The following is a 15,329-nucleotide window of genomic DNA, read 5'->3' as shown; positions in this document are numbered from 1 at the left end:
AAAAACCAGGTTCTGTTTCACACAAATCATCACAGAACGACCCGACCATGCCGAACCCGCCGCTAAACTGTTTTTTTTTTCTGGAAGAGCAGCGATCTGCGAAGCTGGTACTTTGCCCAGCGCACAGGTTCACAACGCTCACTCACCGAATCTCTTCCTGGAGGCTGATGAAGGCTCATTGCCTGGGTTTTCTTTTGAGGCAACCAGGTTAGCGGTTTGTCCCCCCGGTGTTGGTCCCAGACGTCATCTCCGCAGCAGCGGTACTTCCCCGCAGTTGTGCCTTCCAGACCCGGACTTTTTTCTGGAGGTCGATGCAGAGGTGGTGCGGGATCTTCGCCTGAACCTTTTTCCCGATCAGACTCTGTTCCCCTCACCACAAGAACAGACGATCGCCTTGGGCTCTAGCGGTTCCAGCTTGCCGGGTTGAATTGGCCTCACTGCCTAATCGGCCGTCCCGCCGTCGGAGGAGGAGACACATTTGCCTGCCTCTCATCCACCATTAGCGCACAGCGGGCCGAGGAGCCAGCTCGGCCATTGTTTGCTGCCGGACCTCAACCTCAGCCCACTTCCTGTTCGGCAGACCCCGCTCTCTCTCCTCCTGCAGTGGAGTTGCCCACAGCTCCCCCTAGTGGTGTCAGTGACTCTGAGTATGTGGCCCTGGAGAGTAAAATAAAGACTTTTGCCCCCATAATTAAACACCTCAGGGAGGCCCTTCTCTGTCAGCATTCAGAGGCACTGGAGGCTAAATTAAAGGTGGTTGAGGGGCATTATAGGTCAGCCCTCAGGGCTTTCTACAACCGGCCCGTCTCTGTTCCCGAGGGGTTGCTCCCAGCCGGCAACGAGCAGGCCCGGGTGTGTCCGCCGCCAGCGGGCGCCGAGGAGGCCCTGGAGGGTCCGCCGTCAGCAGGCGCCGAGGAGACTCAGGAGGGTCCACCACCAGCAGGCGACGAGGGGGTCCAGGAGGACCTGCCTCCTTCCAAGTCTCAAGAGGGGGTCCAGAAGGACACACCTTAGCCCAAGCCTCCAGGTATGACCCAGGAGGGTCCGTCGCTGACTTGCGACGCGGAGACCCAGGAGGGTCCGTCGCAGACTTGCGACGCGGAGACCCAGGAGGGTCCGTCGCCGACTTGCGACGCGGAAACCCAGGAGGGTCCGTCGCCGACTTGCGAGGTGGAAACCCAGGTGGACGCTTCTTCCTTTGGGTACCCCGGGCCTCAGGAGAGGGCCCAACACCTGCGGCCCCATAGAGTCTTGGATCCTCTCAACGCCTTTCTGAAGCCTCAGTCCCTGGTTGCCCTGGTTGACAGCCAGCTATGTGAGAGGCTTTACTGGCTGTCTCTTCCTGACATCCTCCAAGGACTAGTTTTGAGACTTTTGGTTGCCAAGGGTCTGGCTTCGGCTCCAGCCTGGGGCCAAGCTTCCTCCACAGCAACCTGTAGTCAGGCTCCCTCACCGGTCGCCTATAGCCAGGCTCCCTCACCGGTCGCCTGTAGCCAGGCTCCCTCACCGGTCGCCTGTAGCCAGGCGCCGCCCCCCGTAGCCAGTAGCCAGGCGCCGCCCCCCGTAGCCAGTAGCCAGGCGCCGCCCCCCGTAGCCAGTAGCCAGACGCCGTCCACAGCCTTTAATCCGGCGCGTCCACTGCCTTTAGTCCGGCACCGTCCACAGCCTTTATTCTGGCGCCGTCCTTTGCTTTCTCCCTCTCCAGGCGTCGGCCTCCGAGGGCGCTTGCCCGCCGACGGCCTCCGAGTGCGCTGGTCCGCCGACGGCCTCCTGAAGTCCTGGTCTGCCGACGGCCCCCTGAAGTCCTGTCTCGCTTGGGCCGTCCGCCGTGATGACCGCCGGAGATCCTGTCTCGCCTGAGCCATCCGCCGGAAAGACCGCCGGAGATCCTGTCTCGCCTGGGCCGTCCGCCGGGACGCCTGCCGGATCTCCTGACTCGTCGGAGTCGTCCTCCGGGGCGCCCGCTGGATCTCCTGACTCGTCGGGGTCGTCCTCTGGGACGCCCACCAGACTCTTGTTTGTTTTTTGACTTACGCCCTGTCTGGGTTGCTTTTGGTTAGTTTTGTTGTATTTGGACTCTGGCCCGCCATCCAGGACCTCCCTCCTCCCGCCCGGTCTGGGCTGTTATTATTTTACTTGGACTCTTGCACATGTTTGAAGGAGGTCTAGAATCTGTCATTGAGGGAGGGGCTTTGTAATGTTCTGTTTTGGTTTTGGGTTATTTGGTTAGTGTTATTTTCCTGCCTCTTGGGTTATTTGTGTTCTAGGTTCTTAAGTCCTGTTTAGCCGGTTCATTATTTTGTTATCTGTTTTCTGTATTAGTTCTGCGCTTTGTTTTCATTATTGTCCTTGGACTCTGTTTTTTTTCCCCCAGCTCCTGTCAGTTCTGTATTGCTTCCACCTTTGGTTAATTAGTTTCAATTCCACTCACCTGTTTATCCGTCTATTTAAGCCTCACTCCCTCCTCAGTTAGTTGTCAGGTCGTCACACTCTCATGCTATGCTCCCATTACCCCATCTTGGCACTCTCTGTTTTTGGTAAGAGCTCCCAGCACCTTGTTTCTGTTTTTGGATAACCTGTTCTGTTTGTTTTTGCCCAGTCTGTTCGCCTGTTTTGTCAAGTGTGTCTGGATGTTTGCCTTACCCTTGTTTTTGGATCCTGTTTTTGTTCATCTACCCTTCAATAAACCCAGTTAAAGAAATCAAAATCGGGTTCTGTTTCACACAAATCATCACAGCTTTATTTGTCATTTTGTATGCACAAAGTGTGTACAGAACGAAATTTCGTTTGCATACAGCTTGAAGAATCACAGTAAATTGCAATTTATGTAAACAATTGAAATGTAAAACAATGTAACAATGTAAACAATGCATGGGAAATAGCCAGTGTGCTATTCACGGTATCCAGGAGAGTAATATTAGAACCGTGTAATATATGAATGTGGTACAGAGTCCATTTGTGGCTTCAGCATATCAGAGTCCATTTAGTGGCTTCAGCAATCCAGCATTCTAAAGCATATGTGCAAATGTGTAAATGTGCAGTTATGCGAGTATGGTGCAGTGTCCATTTTGGGTTTCAGCAGTTCACAATCCATTTAGTAGCTTCAGCAGTCCAGCATTCTGAAGCATATGTGTAAATGTGCAGTTATGCGAATGTGGTACAGAGTTCATTTTGCGGCCTCAGCAATTCAGAGACCCTAGCAGTTCAACAATCTGATGGCAACAGGGAAAAAGCTTTTGCAGAACCTGGAGGACCTACAGCGGATGCTGCGGAACCTCTTCCCAGAGGGTAGCAGGGAGAACAGTCCATGGTGGGGGTGTGAGGGGTCCCTGATGATGTTACGGGCTCGGGACACACAGCGCTGTGATGAGATGTCCTTGATGGAGGGGAGAGGAGCCTGGAAGATCCCTTCTGCTGTCCTCACCATACTCCTCACGTTCTTCCAACCGGCAGCACTGCAGCCTCCACCCCACACAGTGAGACAGCTGGTCAGAATGCTCTCTATGGTGCTTCTGTAGAAGGTCCTGAGGATGGGCTGGGGCAGGTGGGCTCTCCTCATCTTCCTCAGGAAGTACAATCGCTTCTGTGCCCTCTTCACCAGTGACGTGGTGTTCACAGAACAGGTGAGATTATCCGTGATGTGCACCCCAAGGAACTTGGTGCTGCTGACCACCTCCAGAGCTGAGTTGTTGATGAGCAGTGGAGCGTGGTGGGGCCGGTTCTTCCTGAAGTCGACGATGAGCTCCTTCGTCTTCACCACATTCAGGATCAGGCTGTTTTCTCTGCACCAGCCCACCAGCTGCTCCACCTCTTCTTTGTAGTCCTGGTCGTTGTCGTCTCTGATCAGGCCCACCACCGTTGTGTCGTCCACAAACTTCACGATGTGATTGGTGGTGAACCTGGGGACGCAGTCATGAGTCATCAGGTTGAACAGCAGGGGGCTCAGGACGCAGCCCTGAGGGGAGCCCGTGCTGAGGGTGATGACATCAGAGGTGTTCTGACCGACCCGGACTGACTGAGGTCTGTTGGTGAGGAAGTCTAGCAGCCAGTTGCAAAGGGGTGTGCTGAAGCCCAGATGTTCCAGTTTTCCCACCAGATGCTGTGGAATGATGGTGTTGAACGCTGAACTGAAGTCCAGGAACAGCATCTGCACGTGCGTGCTCTTCTCCTCCAGGTGTGCTAGGCTCAGGTGAAGAGCAGAGGAGATGGCGTCCTCGGTGGAGCGGTTCTTTCGGTAGGCAAACTGGAAGGGGTTAAGTGTTGGGGGAAGGCTGGAGACGATGTGTTCTTTCACCAGCCTTTCAAAGCATTCATCATGATGGGAGTCAGTGCAACAGGCCGGTAGTCGTTAAAGCAGGTGACTTGAGGTTTCTTCAGCACCGGAATGATGGAGGCAGACTTGAAGCATGCTGGCACTGTGGCTTGGTCCAGCGAGGTGTTAAAAATGTCTGTGTGGACACCAGCCAGCTGACCTGCACACTCCTTTAGCACCCACCCAGGTATGTTGTCAGAACCTGGGGCCTTCCGCGGGTTGACTCTTCTCAAAGTTTTCCACACGTCGGCTGTGTCAAGGCGGAGGACCTCCTCTTCCTGATGTGGGACAGCTTTCACTGCTGGAGTGCTGTTTAGTGCCTCAAACCTCCCAAAGAAGTTATTTAGTCCATTGAGGAAGTCAGCATCAACTTCACCCACAGGGGGTGAGGGGCGTGTTGTATTCAGTGATTGCCCGTATGCCTTTCCACATGCTCCTGATGTTGCTGGCGTCATGGAAAGGCTCCTGGATTTTCTGACTGTGTTTCCGCTTCGCTAACTTGATGGCACAGTTAAAGTTGGCTCTTGCTGTCCTCTGTGCCTCCTTGTCACCAGACTTGAAGGCTGAGTTCCATGCTTTTAGTGGACCTCCACAGTGACCCAGGGTCGTTGATTCACTCAGGTGATGATGGTCTACATTAATAATTATGAATGAGTATTTCTTTTTGAAAAATATTGGATGCTTTATTTTTATTCCATTTACTCAGAAGACAGTTTAAAGTTACAATATTCTTTGAGGACTATTTAATATATCACATTCCCCTAGATTCAGTATTCTGTAGAGACACTTTTTGTAGCAATTTTAGCTGTGAGTGGCTTTCGATGAGCCTCCACGAGCTCTCCACATTTTGCCTCTGGGATTTTTTTCCTATTCCTTGAATTGGATTAAAGTCCAGACTTTGATTAGGTCATTCCAACACATTTAAATGTTTCCACTTAAACCACTGTTGCTTTAGCAATATGCTTTGGTTCATTGTCCAAAATAATCAGCAAACATGACAAAATAGGAACACAGCCTTGATCAAGGCTTCAAACCTGTGCTTAGTTTGTTTATCAGGCTAAATGACTGTTGAGAACATGAAGTGCTTCTTCTTGTCAGATGTGTGACAAACTTAAGTATGTTTATATGAAACGTAGAGAAGTCAGCAACATTGTTGTTAGAAGTAAAAAAAACACATTAGATTCATGTTTGTCAAACCACAGGAAGTCCCTTCCTATCTTCTCAATGTTTGTTTTGAAAATATCTTGACTCGTTCTCGTCTCCTCTGGACAGGATCTCATATTTCTGACTGAAATCTTCAGCCACATCAATAGGTTTTTAAAAAGCCAAAGCAGCAGCACAACCTGGATAATCACATTTGCAAAGTAAGTTCTTTATTTTTATTCTTTATTCATTTTGCCAAAGGAATCCTCTGTCTCATTTACTGGTGATTTATCAAATACCTTTTTATTCTATCCATCTTTTATCTTTTACATTTGCAGTAAAATGTAATTTAATAAAAACTTCTGTTTTAATAAGTTTATATTGGATATGATATAACTGCATGAACTGTTAAAATAAGTAAATTTACATTGAGAACAAATGTCTAATATAGAAACTGAGCATGAAAATTAAGTAATTTTGTTCTACAGAAACCATCACTAGATTGAGAAGATGAAGATTGGTTTTCTCTTCTGTGTTTTTTGCCTGATGATTTCCATGAGCTCCAGTCAACTTCAGGATCCACCTGGTGAAAAATGTGTAAAAGGGCCTCCTGGGCCCCCTGGACCAGTTGGACTCCCTGGAGCCCGTGGAACCCGTGGAATTCAAGGTAACAGCTGACAGACCAAGCTAACTGAGTTTTCCTAAACACCCTAAACACCAAATTCTACGTTTTGTTTATAAGAACCTGACCAACAAAATATTTTGCCCTTTTTATTGTGTTTTTATTGTTTTTTTTTTTACAAAGGGCTCCCAGGACCACCAGGACCCGCCGTCATTTGTGGACGAGGTAATGTCTGTTAGCTGAAACTGGCCTGAATAAATAAAGTTATGGCAATATTTAATTCATTGAAACTCCAGTAAAAGTGAAAGTATTTTTTTTACCAGTCTGAGTCAATGTTAAAAGTTATGAAACTCAGACATTTTTCACTGTTATGCAATTTGCGTTATTAGTAGAACTATACTGAAAAGCACACATTACTGCAGAACAACAAAGAACACAAGAACAAAATTCTGAGCCAAATGAATTTTGGTGATCAAACTTGTGGTTTTATCCAGATCTCTTTGGTTCTGTGGAACGGGACGTTGAAAGCCTGATGAAGATCGCTGCAAAGCTGGACGTTGGTGGGTTTTCTTTTAAAGGCTGGTCAGACAATAATTGCAAACAAGCAAAAGCTTTCTGGTATTTATAGTTATCAAGTATATAATGTTCTGCTTCATATCAGTTTTCTAGTTTTTTTATTTTATGTCCATGTATGACATACATATAGATATCTATATAGAGTACAAATAACTGAGGAGCAACAATAGTAAACGCAATTATAATTTCTTCCAATTGTTTGCCCCTTCACAACCATGGTATCTAACGTTTATTATTGGGTTTATTTTAGTCTTCATTAATCACTAAGATTAATGGTTTAGATTAAAGTGCAGCTACGTGAAGGGATAGTTTTATTTAACTTTAGTGTCTGACTAGAGCGCTGGAGTTTATTTGGAAATGAATAATTAGCTCGTTTTTAATATTGATGCTGAAAATATTGCCTAATTAAAGAGAACAAGCCTGACTGCAAACATATTAATATGCTCCTCTTTGTCACACTGGGCTATAGTTTAACAACATTTTAAACATCAAGCCATGTTAAAAGCTTGAAGTTCGAAAGATTGTTTTAAAACAAATGTATGGTAAAAAAAAAAATCTACTTTGTCAGAAATATAAAAATAAACTAATTCAGTTAAATTTAAAATTAATATTTTATGGAGGATCATTGATAATGCAAAAAAAGAAGAGTGACAGCAACAGGCAATAAAAGGTGTGCCAAGAATAGGTGAGTCAAATATTTTTACAGGCAACTGAAGTGACAATGGAGATCATCCAAAAAAATTATTGATAAATTAGTTGACAATAAAATAATCGTTAATTGCAGCCCTAATACTGGGTGAAATAGCCCTTCCATCCTTTGTAATCAATAAATTATCTATTCAGAAAAAGGAGGTTAAAAAATCTGACCTCTGTGAGAACTGCATGGACTGTAAAAACTCTGACCAATCATGGTTTGGTCAGCCAGTGAAGGGACGCTAGGATGGGAGTAATATGCTGACGACTACGAGTCTGGTTAACCAACAAGAAGCAGAGTTCTGCACAAGCTGCAGACAGGCAAGAGAGGTCTGGCTAATGCCTATATACAGTACATTACAGTAGTGAATACAAACTGTGATAAAAGCATGGACTAGTTTCTCCAAGTCAGGTCTTGCTAGGATTGATTTCACCTTTGCTATTTGACGAAGTTAATAAAAACTTTTCTGAACAACACTGCTGATCTGTTTCTCAAAATTAGAGTGAAACTTTTCCCCCAGATTGGTGACACAGTCCCTGATATAAAATGACAGTAAGCTAAGACCTGCGTTTGGGGAACGACTGCAACTCGGTCCAAACAACATGACTTCTGTCTTGTACGCATTTAACTTATATATTGTTACTTATATTTTGCTTCAGCTTGTTTTCATTTTGGCTTGTCAAAAAAAAATAAAAAAAATCTATTCAGATAAATAGTGCCACCAGGAAAGAGTGAATTTGATTGTGGTTGGAGGCAGTGCTATACCAAGCTTTTTGCCAAATGGCCAAAAAACATAGAAAAACATAGCAGCTATATGCAGCCTAGCTGGAAGATGTCTGTAGCACAGTGTAATGGTGATGTATGTGGAGAACCCGGTATTCAAACCGGACTGAAAAAGTTTATTTCAAAATGTTCACTTTAAAAGGGAGAAGGTGATATAGAAGGCGGGCAGGAGGGGCTTACCAGGGCAGGAGCAGACAGAAGCAGGCTGACCAGGTGATGTAGACAGAACCTGACTAGAGCAGGAGCAGGAGTTGCATGCAGTATGAGACAGAATGAGACAGACCCGACCAGAGGCCTTTTGCTGATGCAGAATTGACCAGAAGCTGTAGATGAGTTTCCCAGTGAAGCAAATTGAGAATCCATCCAGAAGAGACCTTTTCTAGGTGGAGCACACAAGCACTAGTAAAACAAACTGGAGAGAGCTAGGAATGAGCAGGCCCAGGAAATTAACAGGCTGAGTGGTAAAACCACATGCATGCATCGAGACAAGACAGGGTGTTCTGGTAGGGAATGAATGAATGAGGCAGGTGTATGTATTGAGAGAACCGGGTGGAATGACTTGGGGTAATTAGTGGCAGCAGCAGGTGGAGGTGATGTAGGGCTGAGTGGCGACTGGGAGCCCTGTGATGGACTGGCGACCTATCCAGGGTGTACCCCGCCTTTTGCCCATTGACAGCTGGATATAGGCACCAGCACCCCTCGTAACCCCACAAGGGATAGACGTGTTAGAAAATGGATGGATGGATGGATGGTGACTGGGAAGGGTGGAGCATGGAGTGGAGAATGAATCAGTCCAAAAAAGTCCAGAAACCTTAACAAAACCCCTAAATCGTGACAGCAGAGAGTATACAGAATGTGAGCAATATGTGCCAGTCAAGCACTGGGAAGGAGGTTGGTAGCCTAGTAGAACAGACTCGTGTACATCACTGTATCTGGAAGAATTTTCTAAGGATGTAATGTTAAATTTGACATTGTTGCCATTAGCTACAGTACACATCTGGACTTTATAAAACCACTGTATATAAACAACCATACAAGCCTAATTGTTATAAGAGGTTACAAGGGTAATTGGACTTCTGTTTCCCTCATCAATTCCTGTAGCCATGCTTGGATGTCCATTTACATTCCAAAGATAACAAATATGTCTGAAGTTTTGTTTTTGCACCAACATTTATACAACGACGTGATGTTTTACCTGATTTTTTCCCCCCTTAATTCTTGGTTGGAAAGGTAGCCATCTGTCTGCAGGGAGAGTTGGAACCAAGATGTGTTAGTGTAAAAGGTAGCGAAGTGTGCAAATGTGTGAGGCTTCTTCAGCTGAAAACCCCCCTGGTAACTTTTGACCTTTTGCTGATTTAAAACAATGAAAGTCACAGTGAAGAACGATCCTTTAATTAAGCAAATCCAGGAATTCAACAGAACATCTTGATTTCTGCTAGGCTGAGATCTGATTTCAGACAAACTTTAAAATTATACCTAGTTGTTTAAAATGATCTGTGGTCAATTTTGCTTTGTTGGTTGTAGTTTGTCAGTTTCTAATTTTCTGCTAAATGCTTTTGTTATGGATTACGAGATTATAGAGACTGGGCTGGAAAATCGGTTGCTATGGAAATTACAGATAGACAACGAACTCTCGAGGCACAGGGTCTGACATACTTAGATTAGACACAATGACATTTCTGCATTATAGCATGATACTCTCCACCAATGTGATCAACAGAACTACTTAATGTCTGTGTGAGGAATGAACGAGGCATTCTCTGGCGTCCTGAAATCTGCCCGTCATTTTGTTGTGTATGAGAGCCCAGTGCTGAAGCTGTAAACATCCCTCTGCCTTTTGGATTAAATATGGTAAAACATAGTTTCAGTTCCAAGAGTCTTTTTATCACTACAGAAGTCTACAATAGAAATGCCATATTATTTAGCAAAAGAACCAGGGGTGACCACAGCCAGGTCAATTGTTTAATACTTTGATCCAAAGAGGAGAGAAAGTGATTCAATGAGGTTGTGATGTTCTGCTTCCAACAAGGTTTAGAGCTTTATCTGCAAAAAGGTAAGGTGGAAAACAACATACTGAGGTGCTCGGCGTCATTTACATAGCTTGAGGATGTCTTCTTAATATCAACAATCGGCCTTTGTCCTTCTCTAGATATTTAAAAGAATATGAAGTTATTTCTATTTTCTTTATTAAAGAATAAAACTAATTTCAATCAAAAGAGCTCTTCTGAGACAAACCTATGAAGCAATACCCTCAACTAACAGGAAAGAATGGAAGCACAATCTTGATCAAGGCTTCAAACCTAGGCTTGGTTTGTTTATCAGGCTAAATGACTGTTGAGAACATTAGGTCCTTTATCTTGTGGGATGTTTGACAAAATGTAGTATTTTTACACGATAAACTACAGAAGTCAGCTAAATTGTTATAAGTAAAAGGAACACTTTAGACTCATGTTTGTCAGGCCACATGAAGTCCCCTCTTCTGTATGTTTTCTTAACAATCTTGACTAATTATCATTTCCTCTGGGTGGGGTCTCATATTTCTGTCTCCATAATCTTGAACCACATCAGTAGGATTTTAGACGTCAAAGCAGCGGCACAATCTGTACAAACAAATTAGGAAAGTACGTTTTTTGTGTTGTTTTTTTTATCATTGTGCAGTTTTTTTTTTTGAGTAATTTTTCTGTTAACCTAGAAAATTTACTGTAAACTTCTGTTTTAATAAGATTGTATCACATATAATATTGTTTAATGAACTGGTATAATACATAGCTTCATGTTGAGAAAAATGTCTAATATAGAAAATAATTAGCAAAATTAATTAATTTTATTCTACAGAAGCCATCACTATATTGAGGATTTGAGGTTTGTTTTTCTCTTCTGTGTTTTTTGCCTGATGATTTCCATGAGCTCCAGTCAACTGTAGGGTCCACCTGGTGAAAAATGTGACAGAGGACCCCCTGGACGTTCAGGTAACAGCTCACAAACCAAACAAATTTCCCTCAGAGAGTTTTTCTGAAGTAAAACTCGTTAATGGCCACGCTTTACACTACATTCAGAAATTTAACCACACATGTACATGATGGCAGCATGGTGACTGAGAACGGCACCTGGAGAGTGACACCAGACTGTTCTCTGAATATTTACCTTATCTGTCAGATCTAGAAATCTGATCTACCATGCAGCTTCCTCTGTGATGTAGAAACAACCCAGTCCTTTAATAACTTTCCTCTGACAGAACATTTTGCAGGCTTGGTGATGGCTCAGTCCTTGTGCCTTAGCAGAACTTAAACCAGATCAATGCTTTCAGACTGCTTTCATTACTTAATCCTGTTCTATACCTAATTTGTCTCATTGCAGGCTATCTACACAGTGAACATTGCCAGTGTATCAGAAGAACATATTTGAGACATCATACAATCCATAATGGTTATCACCTTTCCTTACCTTACTTTAATATGATAGAGTTTTATCAGTTTGTTTGTTGTGCCCCTTATATTACTATGCTTGGAATATTTTATTCATAAGCTATATATTTTCATATAACCAAAAGATCACCAGTAGACCTGCATTGCAAATGAGCTCAAATTACAAATACCCAAGTGTATGGTATTGGGTAACATTTAACATATGTGCAAATAAACTAACCAGTCTACCAATTAACCTATGTGTATGTTTGTTTCTAGGAGCAAACGAATTTAGCTACCTGAGAAGAAAAAAAAAACATGCATCTCAGGGGTTCCATGCAATTAAAAACTAATTTTCAGAAACCTTTCTGATGTAAGCAAAGATTACTGCGAATCCATGACTGCTTGTATGACCATTGGATAAAAAGTACCCAGATCATATCTTTATGTGCCTCTTTCTAAAGTATTGTTTATAACTAAGCTACAAATAAAATATTTACACAAGCTATACAATTAGTTTACAAATTGTTTTTTTTTTTTTTTTAAAAAGAGTAGAAATATCACAGAAGTAGTTTGAACATTCCCATGATGCCACTGTAGGGGGCAATCTAGTGTGAGGAATAAACCCCAGCTGTAAACACCACAATATAATGGTTTTCTGCTCAAAGATATCTATGAGGTGACCAATAATCAACCTCAATATATGGAACCAAGTACAAAGATGTCTTTCTAAATTGTTATAAGTAAAAGGAACACTTTAGACTCATGTTTGTCAGGCCCCATGAAGTCCCCTCTTCTGTATGTTTTCTTAACAATCTTGACTAATTATCATTTCCTCTGGGTGGGATCCCATATTTCTGTCTCCATAATCTTGAACCACGTCAGTGGGGTTTTAAACGTCGAAGCAGCAGCACATTCTGAACAATCAAACTTGGAAAGTGAGTTTTTTCTATTTTTTTTATAATCATGGTGGAGTTTTTTTTGAGTAATTTCTATGTTAACCTAGAAAACTAACCTGTACTTTTTTACAAAATTTTGCTGAAGACATTCCCTCTACAGTTTAATTTAACAAAATGTAATTTACTGTAGATTTCTGTTTTAATAAGATTTTATCACATATAATATTACCTCAGGAACTGGTAAAATACACAGCTTTATGTTGAGAAAAATGCCTAATATAGAAAATAAATAGCAAAATGTATTCATTTTTGTCTTACAGAATCCATCGCTGTATTGAGAAGATGAGGTTTGTTTTTCTCTTCTTTGTTTTTTGCCTGATGATTTCCATGAGCTGCAGTCAACTGCAGGGTCCACCTGGTGAAAAAGGTGACAGAGGACCCGTTGGACCCGTTGGACCCCCTGGATTCCCTGGACCCCGTGGAATCCCTGGACCCCCTGGAATCCCTGGAATCCCTGGACCCCCTGGAAGTTCAGGTAACAGCTCAATGAGCAAACAAATTTCCCTCAGAGAGATTTTCTGAAGTAAAAATGGGTAATGGCCACGCTCTACACTACATTCAGTAATTCAACCACACATGTACATGCTGGCAGTGTAGCAATGTTTTCACTTGATAAAATGTAATAGTTGTCACTGGTCTCACAACCAGTGACGGTTTCAATGTGTTTATGATGTGAAGCACTTTGAACTTCCTTGCTGCAGAAATGTACTATACAAATAAACTTGAGCTACATTTTAGCCGAGAGAGGCTACCACACAATCAGCACCACGAGACCCTCTTTCCGCCTGAGGCAGACAGATAAAGTGTCTTTTCCAAGGACACAACAACTGAGATGGTCAGAGAAGGGGTTTGAACTGGCAACCCACAGGTTACAGGTCAAACTCCTTGTTCCTGTACCACTGTCACCCCATGACAACATAAAGAAAGAATTAAACAAATCTAGAAAACTGGAGCACTGAAAAGTATAGCATGTTTACCAAGTTCTTAAATTTGTGTTGTATAACTGGACCAATAAAGTTTTTTTTGCCTTTTTTTGGACTAAGGAATGCCTGGTTTACCCGGACCACCTGGACCCGTCGTCAAATGTGGACAAGGTAATAGCTATTAGCGGAAACTGGCTTCAGTAACTTGATTCACTCAAACTCCAGCAGTGGAGAAGAATAACGCTTTATTAGACTTAGTCAGCTGTTAATATTTTTCGAAAACTCACGTTTATGTTGTTTAGTTTTTTATTTTATGCAACTTTAGTTATTAGAATTATAAATGAAACCACAATATTGTAGAGCAACAAAAAACACAAAAATACAATTGTGAGTTGTAGTCAAATGAATTTTGATGATATAACTTGTGTTTTTTTCCAGATCTCCTTGGTTCTGTAGGACGGGACATTGAAAGCCTGATAAAGATCACTGCAAAGCTGGACCTTGGTGGGTTTTCTTTTAAAGGCCAATCAGCCAGAAATTACACACACACAAAAGCTTTCTGGTATTCATAGTAACTGATGACATAATGTTTTCCTTCATATCAGTTTTCTAGTTGTTTTGTATTTTCTGTGCACGCATGACATACATCTAGATTTCTATTTGCAGCACAAATAATTGAGGAACAAAAATAGTTAACACATATGTTCTCTCCTTTTTTCCAGCCATGAGCTTTGACTTTGTGCGGAAGGTGAATCAGAAATACTTTGTGTCCAACAAGGAGAAAGGATCATTCCTGAAGGCTGTGGAGTTCTGCTCCCAACAAGGCTTAGAGCTGGCTCTGCCTCAGAGCGAGGAGGAGAACCGCATACTGATTCAGCTGATTGGTGAAGATGATAAAAGAGCCTGGATCAACATCAACAGTAGAAAAGCTGAGGGGAATTTTCAGTCTGATATGAAAAATCGACCTCTGACCTTTACTAATTGGGGGGAAAGACAGCCAGATGAAAGCATTCAGGATACGGGCTGCAGCATGGTGACTGAGAACGGCACCTGGAGAGTGACACCAGACTGTTCTCAGAATATTTACCTTATCTGTCAGATCTAGAAAGCTGATCTACTAAGCTATATATTTTCATATAACCAAAAGCTCACCAGTAGACCTGCATTGCAAATGAGCTCAAATTACAAATACCCGAGTGTATGGTAGTGGGTAACATTTAACATATGTGCAAATAAACTAACCAGTCTACCAATTAACCTATGTGTATGTTTTTTTCTTGGAGTAAACGAATTTAGCTACATGAGAAGAAAAAAAAACATGCATCTCAGGGGTTCCATGCAATTAAAAACTAATTTTCAGAAACCTTTCTGATGTAAGCAAAGATTACTGCGAATCCATGACTGCTTGTATGACCATTGGATAAAAAGTACCCAGATCATATCTTTATGTGCCTCTTTCTAAAGTTCTGTTTATAACTAAGCTACAAATAAGATATTTACACAAGCTATACAATTAGTTTACAATTTTTTTTTTTTTTTTTTAAAGAGTAGAAATATGACAGAAGTAGTTTGAACAGTGGCGGCTGGCCAGTAGGGGGCGCTCGGGCGCCGCACCCTCTAAATCGTTTAGATAATGAATGATTTCTGAACTGCAAAGTACTTAGAAATGTATTTATTCATACTGTGTGTCCAATAGACATGTTAGAATTTATTAAAATAGTAAATACATAATTCTATTTAATTGCTCACATTGTGCACACTTCCTCCTTTCCTATGTGCAGGGCGCCGGTCTAATGGGAGTGAATGTAGGCGCAGCAACTTGGGCAAGCACGTGATCTGAGGCTGACTTTTAATTGGTTATTTAGGTTTTTTCATAGGGGCGCACCGCTCTGCGTCCCGGACACACCTATTCT

The 15,329-nt window shown here is 42.9% G+C and overlaps 1 protein-coding gene across 3 annotated transcripts; it reads left to right on the top strand.

The window, feature by feature from the left end:
• The first annotated feature begins 2,368 nt into the window (after nucleotides 1–2,368).
• On the top strand, nucleotides 2,369–14,673 carry LOC118566136 (mannose-binding protein C-like). 3 transcript variants are annotated; one of them, XM_036147250.1, is made up of 8 exons: nucleotides 5,585–5,676; nucleotides 5,944–6,122; nucleotides 6,261–6,302; nucleotides 6,572–6,637; nucleotides 11,038–11,099; nucleotides 13,537–13,587; nucleotides 13,855–13,920; nucleotides 14,139–14,231. In XM_036147250.1, the coding sequence occupies exons 2-7, from the start codon at nucleotides 5,966–5,968 to the stop codon at nucleotides 13,870–13,872; spliced, it is 396 nt and encodes a 131-aa protein (XP_036003143.1). In that variant the 5' UTR covers nucleotides 5,585–5,676; nucleotides 5,944–5,965; the 3' UTR covers nucleotides 13,873–13,920; nucleotides 14,139–14,231. The 3 variants fall into 3 exon arrangements, with proteins under 3 accessions (XP_036003147.1, XP_036003143.1, XP_036003137.1); XM_036147254.1 differs by lacking the exons at nucleotides 13,537–13,587; nucleotides 13,855–13,920; nucleotides 14,139–14,231 and adding exons at nucleotides 2,369–2,537; nucleotides 11,488–11,790 and having other exon boundaries at nucleotides 11,044–11,099; XM_036147244.1 differs by lacking the exons at nucleotides 5,585–5,676; nucleotides 5,944–6,122; nucleotides 6,261–6,302; nucleotides 6,572–6,637; nucleotides 11,038–11,099 and adding exons at nucleotides 12,369–12,472; nucleotides 12,754–12,968 and having other exon boundaries at nucleotides 14,139–14,673.
• Nucleotides 14,674–15,329: the final 656 nt, after the last annotated feature.

The sequence above is a fragment of the Fundulus heteroclitus genome, chromosome 2 (genome assembly GCF_011125445.2).
Source record: "Fundulus heteroclitus isolate FHET01 chromosome 2, MU-UCD_Fhet_4.1, whole genome shotgun sequence".
NCBI lineage: Eukaryota > Metazoa > Chordata > Actinopteri > Cyprinodontiformes > Fundulidae > Fundulus > Fundulus heteroclitus.
Note: the sequence above shows the minus strand (reverse complement) of the source record. Positions and strands in the feature narration are given on the sequence as shown.

Bases quoted from the DNA above. Each gene is read 5' to 3' on its own strand.
- LOC118566136 (XM_036147244.1), top strand. From the start codon at position 12,776: ATGAGGTTTGTTTTTCTCTTCTTTGTTTTTTGCCTGATGATTTCCATG. The intron at 12,969-13,536 runs GTAACAGCTCAA...TTTTGGACTAAG, and splicing joins TGGACCCCCTGGAAGTTCAG to GAATGCCTGGTTTACCCGGA. The intron at 13,588-13,854 runs GTAATAGCTATT...GTTTTTTTCCAG, and splicing joins CGTCGTCAAATGTGGACAAG to ATCTCCTTGGTTCTGTAGGA.